Source organism: Echinops telfairi, unplaced genomic scaffold, assembly GCF_000313985.2.
Source record: "Echinops telfairi isolate 266 unplaced genomic scaffold, ASM31398v2 ScPeMD7_5592;HRSCAF=6446, whole genome shotgun sequence".
Lineage (NCBI taxonomy): Eukaryota > Metazoa > Chordata > Mammalia > Afrosoricida > Tenrecidae > Echinops > Echinops telfairi.
The window spans coordinates 25,969,947-25,984,844 of NW_022109491.1; the positions used below are offsets into that span (position 1 = coordinate 25,969,947).

General features: G+C 42.0%; 1 protein-coding gene and 1 pseudogene across 4 annotated transcripts in view; both read right to left on the minus strand.

The window, feature by feature from the left end:
- The window catches only part of CSNK2A1 (casein kinase 2 alpha 1), a 51,322-nt gene that overhangs the window by 17,929 nt on the left and 18,495 nt on the right, over positions 1–14,898 (minus strand). For all 4 annotated transcript variants that reach the window (XM_045295214.1, XM_045295212.1, XM_045295215.1 and 1 more), the window contains exons 2-6: positions 8,867–9,071; positions 6,671–6,782; positions 2,246–2,347; positions 1,734–1,784; positions 563–622 (exon numbers count right to left, since the gene is read on the minus strand). In XM_045295214.1, coding sequence (XP_045151149.1) covers positions 563–622; positions 1,734–1,784; positions 2,246–2,347; positions 6,671–6,782; positions 8,867–8,967 — 426 coding nt within the window. In that variant the 5' untranslated portion in view covers positions 8,968–9,071. The remainder of the gene's footprint in view (positions 1–562; positions 623–1,733; positions 1,785–2,245; positions 2,348–6,670; positions 6,783–8,866; positions 9,072–14,898) is intronic.
- Positions 7,154–7,321, minus strand: LOC115871436 (annotated as a pseudogene).

Sequence of the window (14,898 nt, forward strand, 5' to 3'; positions counted from 1 at the left end):
AGAATGATGTACAAATGCGCTTTACACAATTGATGTGTGTATGGATTGCGATAACAGTTGTATGAACCCCTAATAAAAGGTTTAAAATTAAAAAAAAAAGAAAAAGAAATCAAGGACCAGTTTCAAGCAGCAATCTTTAGGCAGAGATGTACATAATCCTAAAATGGGATCCTTTGAGAGCCAAGTTAAGGTTTACTGTTTGTTGAATTCTTATGAAATATAGCACACCAGAAGCCAGGGTTATTGGGGAGTTGGCTTTAGAAGGCGCAATGCCTTAGTTGTATGGTGGAGGGTACAAAAATACTTATAAAGGGTCTCTCTTCCAAATACCCTTTTCCAAGCATTCTAAATCACAGTCCTGTAAGACCTTATTCCATACCCTTAGACATTAGAACAAAAATTCTGATACTGCTACCGTATTAAAAACATTTATGCAAAAAACCAAAAAGTTCATGCAGAGGGGCTTTCTTTCACTATACAGAGTTAATTCACTGGTCTTTGTTTACTGTTAACTGGACTATTTAACAAAGGAAAGCTCAAGTAGTATCCAAAATTCCCTTACCTTCAGAATCTCATACATGTAAAATCGAATATCATAGTCTGTTAGCGTCTGATACAATTGCTGTGAAAGAAGAATGCAACGTTTGAGTCATGAAACCATGCTGACGGGAAGACACTTTCTGATCCTCATTTGTAGTAATTCAAACCATGACCTCACTCATTTGGCACTGTTCCAAGATCTGTCTGTTCCCTGGTCTCCTACATCACCTTTACTTTCACGTAGTGGCTCTCAACCTGTGGGTCGTGACCCCTTTGGGGGTGGGGTGTCCAACAGCCCTTTCACAGGGGCCGCCTGATTCATAACAGTAGCAAAATTACAGTTATGAAGTAGAAATGAAAATAATTTATGGTTGGGGGTCACCACAACATGAGGAAGTATTAAAGGGTTGTGGTATTAGGAAGGTTGAGAACCACTGCTTTAGAGGGATACTCTGGGAGTTGTTTGGGGTTTTTTTGTTTGTTTGTTTTTAAGAAACTTTGGTTTTTAACTTTACAGGCAAAAGGGAAGAACTATTTAAACTGATTGCTACCACTATAGCCCACTGCTGGAAACATACCAGCTTAAACATACAACATGCATTGATAGACACTTTGCTTTTCATTTACCTTCAGATCTCACAGAAAGTATTCTGGCAAACACACAGCACCTTAGCAGGGGACTAATGCACCTTTGGCTGGCACATGATCAGTAATGCACAGGACCAGAGGGCATGCAGGTTGGCATTTTTGCCAAACCTGTTGAGCCATGTGAACAGCCTATCCCTGTTGACAATACATTTTGCCTTTCCAAGCTCTGAAGAATTTTGTTGTTTTGTTGTTTCGGGGGTGGGGTGGGGGGGAGAGTGGGGAGGGTGTGTTACATGTACCTTTCACTCTTCACCTGTAAAGGGTTGCTGGTGTTCTTGATCAAGTTTTCCTTAAATGAGCCCTACCCGTTCTAGGTTTGTGTTAAAGCAGAAGCCAACACTATCCTCACCTTCCTTTGAAGATCCATAACCTGGAGTCCCTTAGCTCCATGCTTCAACATACACAATGCATATACACACCCCTGAACATGATTGTGTCACTGCCTTCATTAGATTGGACACCAGTGGAAGCTAGCAGCAATGTGGTCTAAAGACATCAAAACTCAAAATGGTTGGTTATATATTATTGTTATATATATATTATACCTTGAAATCTGTGTTGTTTACATGTTCAAAAACCAAGGCGGGGGTTCGTGACTGTGGAAAGAGAAAGAAAAAAAAAGTGTTAGCCATAGGCATGGCAGGTGTCTATAGACTGTGGGTGAATCAGTTCTCACCTCAAAAGTAGGAAACCCTCTATTGCTATAACCCCTCCCTGCTTCTGATCACCACTTAGGTCATTCTGGGAATAGGTTTCAAACAGAGGACAAAGAGCTTAAGTCTCACCAAGCTCTCGGCAACAACACACCTATGACCCATTAGCTTCACACCCGAGTTTGCAAAATGAATCATTCCATTTCCGTTTCTAGTGCTACCGGTCCCTTAGCCCAAAGGATAAAATAGTCTACGGGTGGAAGTCACCTTGGAGAGAAAAACCCACATTCGTTCAAAGGTGGATCTGATTAAGCACTTTAGAGAAGAGCAGAAAAGAGGCTAGCTGTGCTCTGGGTCAAACATTACTCCAGCCTGGTGGCCCTGCTGGCGCCTACTATACTCACCACAGGATCTTTGACAATGTCTGCCAGTGTGATGATGTTGGGACCACCTCGCAAATTCTCCAAAATCTTTATTTCACGCTTGATTTTCTTCTTCTTTACTGGCTAAAAGGACAGAAGTGTATCAGTGAAATAAGCCATTTTGGAGTGTATCAGCAGGTAATGGAGTTCAGAAAGGCTTACTTAGGAGCGCCTGGAAGAAGGCTCCTCTCTGAAGCCGTCCTACTAGCAGTGCCAGGCACTCTGCCGGCACTGCTGCCAGTGAGCGGGGAGGGAGAGAGAGAAGAGACGTCCAGTTCCAAAACCAGACCTCTGTGGGATTAGCATTTCATTTCAATGATGACCTTGAATATGTTAGCTCTTTTCAAATCCTCAAAACTAACAATTTAAATAGTTGGTAGTACATGGAGGGAACCTATAAAACTCACTTAGGATGGGACATGAGAGATGGCACTTTCCCTCCCTCTCAATCTAAAAATACCCGACAGAGGAGCAGGACGGCTGAACCACCTCTGCAGCCTTGTGGGTAAAGCAGGGGCTCTGGAGTCAGACTGCTTCATGCAAATCCTGCCTTCATTACCAGCTAGCTCTTTTTTTTTTTTTTTAACATTTTATTAGGGACTCATACAACTGTTATCCCAATCCATACACACATCAATTGTGTAAAGCGCATTTGTACATCGTTTCTCAAAACATTTTCTCTCCCGACATTAGGTCCTCCCAGCTAGCTCTTATAGAAGACTTTTACCATGTGTGAAACTTAACAAGATTCCTGCCACCGTCATCTGAGGTACTGGAAAATGCCTTGGACTGTGGCTGGAACCTAACAATACCCTGTCTAGCCTTATCCCCGGTAAACAAATCCCTCTGTTTTAAAGAGACTAGTCGGCACGTCCCCTTGAGGGGCCATCTACATTTCTTGGTCCTCACCCATCATTTTCCGATCAGGTCTGGTATGAAAATCTTTCCCCCTTTTCTGAAAGTCCTGATAGCACAGCTGGCTGCCAATGGAAACATCAGGCGTTTGAAACCACCAGCACTCCTCAGGAAAAAGACGTGACAGACCGCTTTGGATATGATTACTGCCTTCACAATCCTCTGGGAAGTCCAGGGCCCACTCAACAGTAAGGTGGGTTTGCTTTCAGTCGTTGTTTTGGTAGTTATACCATCGTCTATATTGAAAATAATAAGAAGCACTGGCAGGGAGTCAATTCTGACTCATAGCATCCCTAGGGTTTCTGAGGCTGTAACTCTCTAAGAAAGCAGAACGCCACATCTTTCAGAGCTGGTGGGCTTGAACCACTGATCTTCTGATTAGCAGTCCAATGCCTGACCCCCAGTGCCACAACGGCTCCTTTTCATCTGCACAGTTACAGTAAAATACAAGTACAGTTAAGACTGAACTGAAACATTACTAACTTTCCAAATCACCCTCTTACTCAAAACCATCAATAGCTTCTAACTACCTACGGAAGTCCTGTACTTTTTAAGACCGAAAGGAAATGTAGAAATATCTTTCCCAGGCCTTCTCTAATCTGATCTTCTTTCCAAGTTCATTGCCTGTGTGTGCTCACATGGCATCTTTCACATGAAACATGGTCCTCACTCATTTCCTCCCTCACCACTTACTCTAGTGTATGTACTAGAGCAGGGGTCCTCAAACTGCGGCCACCGAGGACATTTATGCGGCCTGCCGGGCGTTTTTGCCCCGTTTGTTTTTTTACTTCAAAATAAGATATGTGCAGTGTGCATAGGAATTTGTTCATAGTTTTTTTAAAACTATAGTCCGGCCCTCCAACGGATCTGAGGGACAGTGAACTAGCCCCCTGTTTAAAAAGTTTGAGGACCCCTGTACTACAGTATGCACCCCTACTCCTATACAAACCTATCCAAATTTCCCTCCCCTTCAGGAGGAAGCTCTGGGGGATTTTTTTTTTTTTAAACACCACGCTCTTCTGAACTTACAGAAGCACCACTGGCTGCACCTCTCACGTGGCTCTAAATAATTCACCACCTCACTCTCTCATTACCTTTCCGAGTGAATAAGCGGAACCAAAACGATCTCACTGCCACGCAGCTGAGTCTGACTCAGAGCGACCCTCTAAGGGCAGAGTCCAGCCTCATCTTTCCGGTGGAGGGCCTGGTGGGTTTGGCCCGGGGAGCTTGTGGTTAGTGGCTCAGTGCACGGTAACACTTCGACTCTTCAGGTTACCAAATGGTATGCAGGACAAGGCACCCCGGCTCGCTCACGGACACTAGGGGATATTTTTAAAAGTTGAGGATGCAGAGCCAACGCTCTGCCAGCCACTGAGTGAACCACTAGCCCAAGGTCGGAGATTGCTCTGCAGTCCTTTGATGACGTCCTACCTTTGTGAGGCTGAGTTGTAGTGGTTGCTGTGATAAAAAAGCAGGTCCTATGTAAAAACCCAACTGAACAAGGAAATGAGAGTGGTGATGCCAAATCAGATTTCAACACCTGAGAAACTGTAGTGCCGAGCCAGTGTAGCTATGCCATTAAGGTCATTAAAAACAAACTGAAAGGATTACTTTCCTTTCGCTTTATGTATGTACCTTTAAAATGGTTACCAAAACTCACAAACACTTCAGTTATTTTAACCTACCTCTGTTTAATATACATAGGACCTGACCAACTGTGGGACCACATCAAGAACATCATACATGAAGAAAGCTCTCCACTGCCAGGAAAGAAAGATCAGAGTGGAAGTCGGAAGAGACTCTGAAGGTTGTTCTTGACTGCAGATTAGCTAAAGCAAATGGAATGATGAAAACAGTTTACCAGAAAATTTCAAAATGCAGCTCGAGAAGCCAACATATTATAATGAAATGTGAAAAGACTCAGAGTTAGAAAACCCCAAAGGAATGATAGGCTCAGATGTAACAGACTGAAAGAAGTGAAGAAAAGTCAACATCTCATGAGCGAAATATTGAGTGATGCAGAAGTACTAAAATATGATGAAAAAACACACAGATCCATACAACAGAAAGAACTAGTTGATATTCAACCACTTCAAGAGGTGGTACATGATCAAGAACTGATGGTCCTGAGGGAAGAAGTTCAAGCTGCACCGAAGGCATTAGCCAAACACAAGGTTCCAGGAACTGACCAAAAGCAACTGACATCTCTCTACACGCTGGGGAAGCACTGGAAGCACTCCCTAAGCCATGCCAAGGAACTTGGAGGGCAGCTACTTGACCCCACGACTGGAAAACCCCCCATTTCTACACATTCCAAAGAACGGTGACCCCACCGAATGTGGAAATTATTGAACAGTATCACATGCAAGTACAATTTTGCCTAAAATCATTCAGTGGTTGCAGCTGCTAGAAATTCAAGTCAGATTCCTAAGGCCATGGACTAATGAAATTGTTACTGAGTTCTGGTGGATCTTGGCTCAAACAAATAATACCGGAAAAACATTTACCGGTGTTTTGTTGAATGTACAAAGTCCTTTGTGTGGATCCTAACACTGAGAAGAATGGGAATTCTACAACACTTAATTTGCTCATGCAGAACCTGTACATGGATCAAGAGGCAGTCCGTTGAACAGAACCACGGAATATCGCACGGTTTAATATCAGGAAAGGTGTGTGTCCGTGTTGTATCCTCTCATGTGTCCTATCATCATATATGTTCAGTCTGTCTGTTGGGCAAAGAGTCTGAGCAGTTGAACTCTATCAAGCACCGGGTATCAGGAATGGAGGAGGAGGAGGACCTGAAGTGCTCAGTGACGATGACTAAGGACTACAGCCTTCACTACGGATTACAACTCAAGGTCAAGAAAACCCAAAGCCTCACAACTGGACCAACAGTTAACATCACGATAAATGAAGTCTGAAGTTATTAAGGATTTTCTCCTAGCTTAGACCCACAGTAAATACTCATGGGAGCAGCAGTCTAGTGTCAAATGACACACTGCACTGGGTAAATCTGCTGCACGCGATCTCTGTAAAGTGTGCACGGATGTCACCCTGAGGACTAAGGTGAACCTGAGACAGCCACGGTATTTTCAGGTGCTTCGTATGCATATGAAAGTTGAGACACTCCAGTCTGCAGTCCCCACCACTCACGCCATCTAAGCTTGTGCCCCGGCTCAGACTGGCTATGCTCACGTCACCTGTCTTAGTTTGTGAGTGTCCACTTTCACGAGGTTGGAGTAAAAATTTTTTACTGAGAGAAAAAAAAGGCTGCAATGTAACAACAAAGAAAGAAAACCAGTCTTAGACAAAACTTAAGAGATCTAACATTTATTTGCCTTCTCCCACAATCTAGTTATAGGAATTGAGTTAAATCACTATTCTGGCCTGCTTCTGTTGAATGAAGATACTTCAAATATTTTAAGAACTCTTAATTCTATAAATATGTACTACAAGCAATACTACAATAATAATTTCTCTTTTTGCACATACCTTGAGAATTTTAACGACGACTTTTTCATTATTTGTGATGTTGATGGCTTCAAACACCTCACTGTATTTACCCCGGCCTAATTTTCGAACCAGCTGGTAGTCATCTTGATTTCTGTAAACAGGAACAGTGAAAGTCAAAGTCACAAGGTTAAAAAGTTCAAGTTACTGAACCACCAATGCAGTTAGAATAAAGGGTATTCCAAGTAATTCCTCAACCAGTTCAATCATTTGGCTTTTATTTTTAAATTAAGACAACCAAAGAAATGTTTTCCTAAATGCTAGGCTAAGAAAAATGTAAGTGTTTCCTCTGTTTGCACATTATGCACATCTAGCTTACATTAGGGTGTGTTATGTATATTGCCAACAACAGATAGTTTTCCCGTGGAGAGTGGCAATGCCTCATCCCCTAGTTCTCTGCCTCAATTTAGTGATCATTTGCTAGCTGTTTTTAACAGCCTCAGTGCAGATAAGGCAGCTTCGCAAACATACGAAAGGACTCAAAAGGTTTGTGGAATAATTTCAGTAACTTTTCATTCCATTTCCTCCCCAGGGAACAATTCTACTTTGCCTTTTTGGGGGAAAGTTTTCAATTAGCAATAATCGCGCCTTGGGTAAACCTCATTGGCTACGACACTGCCACTGCGCACAGGGTTGCACGTGTCCGAATCAACGCAGTGACAGGGAGCTTTCAAACGCAAAGCACTGATTTGAAGACGGTGCGCATGTCTGCTACAGAAACACTGGCATCAGCCGAGACAACGAGTGCACTTGAGAATTAGGAACTCCACAACACTGGCAACATTTGGGGTATGATTCCATTGGTTCTTGATGGCATCTGACGTGCAATGTCTTCACCGAGGAAACATACAACTTTCCTCTAGTTCCTAAATGCTTCCTCCGTCGCCTTATCATGACCCCAATTCTACCTGACAAATCCAGCTAGACTAGAGTGTGTACCCGGGCACAGATAAGAGCTCGCAACACAGGGAATCCAGGACAGACAACCCCTCAGGATCAATAATGAGAGTAGCAATACCAAGAAGGTAAGGAGGAACCAATCACAATGATCTACATATAATCCCCTCCCAGGGGGACAGACAATAGAAAAGTGGGTGAAGGGACACAGCAGTCGGTGTAAGACATGAAAAAAATAATCATTTATAAATTATCAAGGGTTCGTGAGGGAGGCAAGGTAGGAGAGGGGAGGTCGGGGAGGGGGTGAAAAAGGCTTGATACCAAGGGCTGAAGTAGAAAGAAAATGTTTTGAAAATGATGATGGCAACATATGTACAAAGGTGCTTGACTCAATGGATGTATGGATTATGATAAGAGCTGTAAGAACCCCCAATAAAATGATAAAACAAACAAACAAACAATGTCTTCTTGTGCAAAGGCCTGTACTTACTCGAAGAATCATGGTTTAAACCAGGATTAAAAACACACCTGATGACAACTTAAGGCAACAGGTGGCCTTTAATCACTTATAGGTTATGGAAATTGCATATGAATAGATGTGAAATGTGTGTGTATAGGAGCTGTAGCTTGCAATTGTAAAAAATCGCTCTTTTGCACTTAAGTGTCCACATGCATGCTTTTATCACAAAGCCATGTCCAGATCAATTAAATACTCTGGGTCAGGGCATGCAAGCATCCAAATGAGACTGCAGAGCGAGTCAAGAGGGAAAGCAACCCACGCAGGCAGACTAAGTGAACTAAGTGTTCAAACTGAAGTCCAGGCGGAATTCCACTCCACGCACACATCTCATCGTGTAACACGGGCATATGCTGAAGGCTTTAACTTTGGTTCTCACTATCAGCACGGGACAGTATTCTCTGACCTCAAAAATATTTTAATGTCTCTCAACTATTAATTCTCATCTGTCTGCAAAATCCTTCGCTTGAAAGGCAAACTGATGGGTAACTGCTACCAGCAGGGCTTACAAAGGACAAGCAAACCAGAGAAAAGGGGAAAAACACTGAAGGGATTTTTAAGTGGTAAGCCTTTCAAATCTGCTAATTTGTCAAAGCAATACTCTGCTGGTTGACTGAATAACTACACTTGCAGCTTCAGAGAACTGGACTTTAATCTTGTGTTTTATAGTTGCAGAGCCTGGTAGGTTTCCTGACACAAGTTATGCAACAAACCCTAAGAGTCAGCAATTTGGGTGAGTACAGTGAAGTCGCAGGAACACTCACCCCCACTCCACCACATGTGACTCATAATCCCAGTACTCCCGGGGTCTGTGTGTATTAACATCTGTGTAAACTCTGGCTCTGCTTGGCACGGGTCCCGACATGTCAGACAGGTTGGCGAACAAAGCTGAACTTGGTGCTTGGAGATCCGGCAGTCAGCGTTCAGAGGCAACTGGGTAAGACCTTATTTCAGACTGGGTTTCTTCAACTGCAGAAACAAAATAAACAAAGGTCAATGAATTATTTTTAAAATGTATATATTGAGGAAAAAAAATCTTACTACGAAGAAAATTTACCTTCAAATATACCTCTGATTCTCTTGCCTGTTTTAACAAAGAATACATCTCAACTGTGTCGGCTCATATAACATGGGGCGGGGAGTGGGGGTGGGGTGGAATCATTGAAATTATACTGTGAAGCAGCTTGTTAGTTCTCCGTGGAAGGATGGGATAGTTTTTATAGGGCGGCCCAGAAGACCTGAGAAGAGGTGCATCAGCATTATGATGACTTACATGTCCTACGAAAGGTATTGGCAAGAACGCTTGATCCTTTCAGGAGCTGCCGACAGCTCTGTAGGGGTGCTAGCAGAGTCTACAACGGTGGCAAAGCTGAAAGTACACACTGTGACTCTGACTCCAATATTTAGTAAAACCAAGAAGGAAACAAGACTTGTTCTCATTCATCAAAATTAAGCATCTTATACTCACCTAAATAATTTGGGGAATTGTGTGCAATAATCAGTAGAGGCTTGACGATCATTTGAAGACATCCAAGTAACACTTCAAACTTCAGAGTGACCCAAAAACCTTAAACAATCCTGATTTCATTGAATTTCAAAACAGAAATCGCTTTCCTCTGCATTTATTTAATATAGGATGTAGGAGACAATACTACATTAGCCGGAGAAGGCAAGCATTGACATGGAGAAAAGCGGGTAAACCTGTACAACATGCTTTCTGTCAAATCAGTCAGCCAATTCTCTCTACAGCTTCGCCGACCAGCCCCATTGTCTATTCTTTGAACTTTCTGTAATGCTTGGTGATACTTGTAATCTGCATCTCATTTATTTATTGAACCTCCAGAGATGAGGACCTAGAAGGACACATTAACGACAAAGTTCTCCATCCACGATTATTTATAATCACAACCAAATTACAAGGAAACGGGGCAGAAAACAAGGCATTATTAAAATTGGGGGTGGGGGGGTGGGGCACGATACACCAGGGAAGAAGGTACTGTATTCTTGAAGTTTCCAATCTTCATAAAAGAAAATGGAATGCAATACCCTCCCCTAGACTACAGACTACACTGGAAAGGGGGAGTCTATAAAGGACAATGCTACGAAGTCACCAGGCAAAACTGGACTATAGACGGCAGGTAATACAATAGTGTGAGCCTGCGAAGCTGGTACACAACCCCAGAGAATAACCCCGTCTCCCTTGTTCTCAGTCATCCTGCTGACTCACAGCACCCACAGAGGACGGGGGAGAAGTGCCCCTGTATGTCCAAGACTGCCACTGTTGATGAGACCGGAAAGACTCCCGAGGGTAAGCCGGCGACCTTACCGATTGCAGCATACGCACTCTGCAGGGCTCCTCCCTGGTGCACTTCCACACAAACCACACAGCCCCTCTGCATGTCAGTTTCCCATGTGCTCTGTACCAGAAAATGTATTCACAAATTTTAAATCCTTTCAAATCAAGTTTAAAACGCAGTAAGACCCCCAGGAAGGTTTCCCCACAATTATACAGGCATAGCTAATGAATAGAGCAGGGACTGGACGTGTTTCTGATTGCTCTGGCAGTGAGCTTTGCATTTTTACCGCATAATTAGAAACTACCCAGACAACAACAGTTAACATTTACGACTACTCACTGTGTGCCGGGCACTGGTCTATGCTCCAAGTGTTTTGTTTATATTATTCCATTTAAGCCTCACCACCCAAAAAGCGGTGAGACCCGTAGAAAGGTTGAGTTGGTTCCAACTCAGAGACCCTACAGGACAGAGCTGAAGCCCCCCAGGGTTTCCATGTTGTAAATCTTTTCAGAAGCAGGCGACCACAACTTTCTCGACAATTTTCTGGACAAGAGCTGTTGGTATTCAAATCGCCGACCTCGCAGCAACCTAGTCCTTGCCAGTGTGCCACTTGTGTTCCTTTAAAGTGGTCAGAAAGTTACCATTACCCCCATTTCACAGACAAGGAAAATGAGGCTAATTTTAAAAAAGGACGAGGTTATATTTAACTTGCTAAATAAAGAGTCCTGGTGCCATGGGGGTATGTGCTCAGCTGCAAACTGAGAGGTCAGCGGTTTGAACCCACCAGCTACTTTGAGGAAGAAGAATGAGGTCTGCCTCTAGAGATTGACAGCCTTGGAAACCCTGAGGCAGTTTCACTCTGTCCTCTGGGGTCACTACTGACTGCAGGATTCGACTCAATAGCAACAGGGCTGTTTTGTGTATTTGCTCAAAGATACACAGCTGGATAGAGGAACTCAGTCAGCAACTACAAAACAGGATACCTGTATGTACACCTCAAGATTTGTGAGGGGTCAACCAGCTAGTGAATGTGAAATCTTTAGACCCGCACCTGCTGGGGCACTCTAAAGCGAGTCACCCAGGACAAACTTGTCCTTTAAAGGCTGGGGCTTGGCTACCATGCCTAACAATGTCAGAGTTCAATGGCTTTAAGGCCAACGTAGGAGAACAACAACATAAATGGGATAGGGGTTAATACTATAGTCCAGATGTGTGACAAACACAATCAATGATACTCCCAAAATAGGAGATCACAAGAGCTGTATAACTATGAACTCTCCCAGCCAGACTCCTCCAGCATACCTGTTCACTGAGTCCCATGAGTACTACATGGTGAGAAAACAACAAAGCCCACCAAGGCTTCAGTAAAGAGGTTTAGCTGAAGCAAGTCTGTCTGTAAATAGCACACTCTGGATGGCTTTAGCTCACATTCTTTTCAGTAGCATTGGTAAAAATATAACCATACATACAAGACTCAACCCTCAAACGAGAAAGCAAATACTTTTCTAGTATTTTCTCTTCTTCCCAAAGGAATGAGGCTGTAATTGCCGACTCTACATGATTACCATGTCTGCAGTATTCACAACATGCTTGTGTCTGAAAACAGCTAAGGCAGTATACATGACATTAAATTAACAGAAATACTGTCCTTGTCCTTAGGAATTTGTAACTTCTAAGTGACTTGTGGGGTGACACTTAGGACATCATACATAAAAGGAAGAAGCCACTAAACGATGACACAATGCATACCAGGACAGACTCTGACACCTGCTCTTAAATGGAGTAATTAAAGCACACAGAAAACTGAAACAGAGACTTTAGAACAGTGGTTCTCAACCTTCCTAATGCAGCGACCCTGGGACTAGGTCCGATAACAGGGTGATGAAAAAGCAGTGGAATCCTAGGTTCAAATCCCTAGTTGGTTACAGCATCTAAATTGGACTTCTTCCAGTTTGGGTTCTTAATGGATGAAACGTGTCTAACTGCACTTGCAGATTAAAGGAAGTTCCAGTGATAAGATTTTCCAGAAAGGACCCAGAAATACCAAACAAATAAAAGCTAAATAAGCAGAAACATATCTTTAAGCTCAAGCTTTTATCTTTGTTTTCTCATTTCATAAAGTACCATGAACTGGTAGCTCTCTATCGTATTGCAAAATGAGATTTCAATTTCTTCCTGAACACCACCCAAGGCACATGGAAAAAATCATCTTAAGCTCGTGTGTGTGCGCGCGCGCACTGTCTTCTTCACTTTTCAGAGTAAAACTAATGGAAGTCCAGATATCCTCAAGTACTTACATGAATGACCTTTGCAGCTTTGGGCCACTTCAGCTAAGGCCTAATTTAGGAATCTGTAAATTTGATTGTCCAACTAGCTGTTTTCTTGTAAGTACCCCAAAGAGGTACAGTACTTCACTTTAATGTCATTCATATTGAATACTCTGCTTATCATAAGAGAAGCATTTGTGGGAAATTTCACGATTAGCCTTCATTAATGATATGAAGATAATGAATGAGTTTCTTGAACTGTGGCTCAGTAAGTACGTAAACCGATGCCGAGAGGATGGGAGGTGATAGGATGAAAATATAGGGCTAAGTCATCATCGGAGATGACCATTACCCTCAAACTAGCATTTCACTCACATGTCTCTAGTGCTATATGAGAAGGCTTCAAAAAAGCTCAAGGGAAGTGAAACTGAAACATAATGGGAAATTTCCACAAACTCTTTGAAGCCTCCCCTGAAGCATTAATAGGAAGAAAATGCAGGGACAGACTACATTTCTTAATATTGGTTTGGGTCTTCCATAAATTCCTATTGTGATCACCCCATAAATTGCTGAGCAGCCGCTATGAAAAAGTATTGTGCTAGGCCTTGGGAATGTAACCTTGAGCAAGGCCACCATTAACCAAATAATCCCTTGGCGCAAAGACCACCCTGAAGAGTTTTAAGTAGAAAGTGACCCCTAGGTGAGTTTTGCGATGTGTACTCTAGTAGGGTATGGGATAGAGAAACTGTATTTAGGGAGTCAGAAGGCTGTTATAGTAACCAATGTGAGAGAGATGATGACAGCTCGGCCTAGGGGGTGAAAATGAAGATAAATGGGCTACTTTGAGGGGGAGGTAGAGATAGTGTAATTTCAATAACTCTGGGCAGACTGGATAATGGAGTGAGGAGTAGAGGTGACTCAGATTTCAGGCTAGACAGATTGATTGCCTGCCGTGCCATTCCAGAAGAAAGTGGGGGGGGGGGGGGATCAACTTGAGGTTAAACTGATTCTGAGACATCCAAAGTTGGTACTGAACAGGCAGTTAAAGATATTACAAGTCTGGGGATAAAAAGCCTGATCAATTTCAAATTATCTAATCCTCCTTACTATATTATGAGGTAGACATCATTTTCCTTAATCTACAGATAAGAAAACAACCTTACTAAGCAAGTTCAGTAGCTTGATCAACAATATCCACAGATGCAGCTGGCATTCAAAGTCAAGCTGGCTGGTCTTCAAGACTTGTCAAGTCTTTTCTTTCCTATAGAACTTAATATTTTCCATCGCATATGTACCAAAATTTATGCAAAGTAAAAACAACCCCACTTGTATGATTTTAATTGAACAAAATTGAGAAGAAAATCTTTACAGAAAACCCCAAACAAATATTGACTAAGTAATAGAAAAACAGTATCATAAGTACTAAAAAAAATAAATAAAATTAAGACAAAGGACAATAATAGCACATAATAAGATTCTCTCATTATCTGAAGAAATTTATTATTAGATGTTGAAAAATCAAGTCTACAAGTTATAATATATCAATGTTATCTACCAAAAGAACTGAGAAGGCATGTCTTTACAAACTAGAACAAAGAGGAAAATGATTAAAAAGAATACAAAAGAATGTTAAAGAAGAAAAAAAAAAAACCTGGAACATAACCTCATGTTGGTACACTTGGGTATTCATATGCAAAACCAGGAACATCAACCTAAACTTCCTTATTATTATTATTTTTTTTACAAAACATAGCCCATGATAGATTATAATCAAAAAGTAAAACTATAAAGCTTTTAAGCCATAAAAAAAAAGAGAGGGATACATTGGATTTTAAACACGTTGGCTCTGTGGAGGATACTGCTAAAAAAAAATGACAAGAAGCCACAGATAGGGAGAAAATACTTGTACGTTATATGTGTGATAAGGGACTTGTATCTATAATATACAAAGAGCAAACAACAGTAAGAAAACAACCACCCAATTAAAAAGTAAGCAAATTCTGAAGTTTACCCCCCTCCCAAAAAACATAAACATGTAAGATACTAGACACTAGGGAAATGCTTAAATTGCATTTCCACAAAGGGACACCACCACCAAATCTATTCAAATGGTTAAAAAAATAAGATAACTCATTCATTGCTGGTAGGAATTTAAAATGCTTGGCAAAAATGCACATTTGCCATATGACCCAGCAATTCTACTTCAAGGTATTTCTCATGTGAATTGAAAAC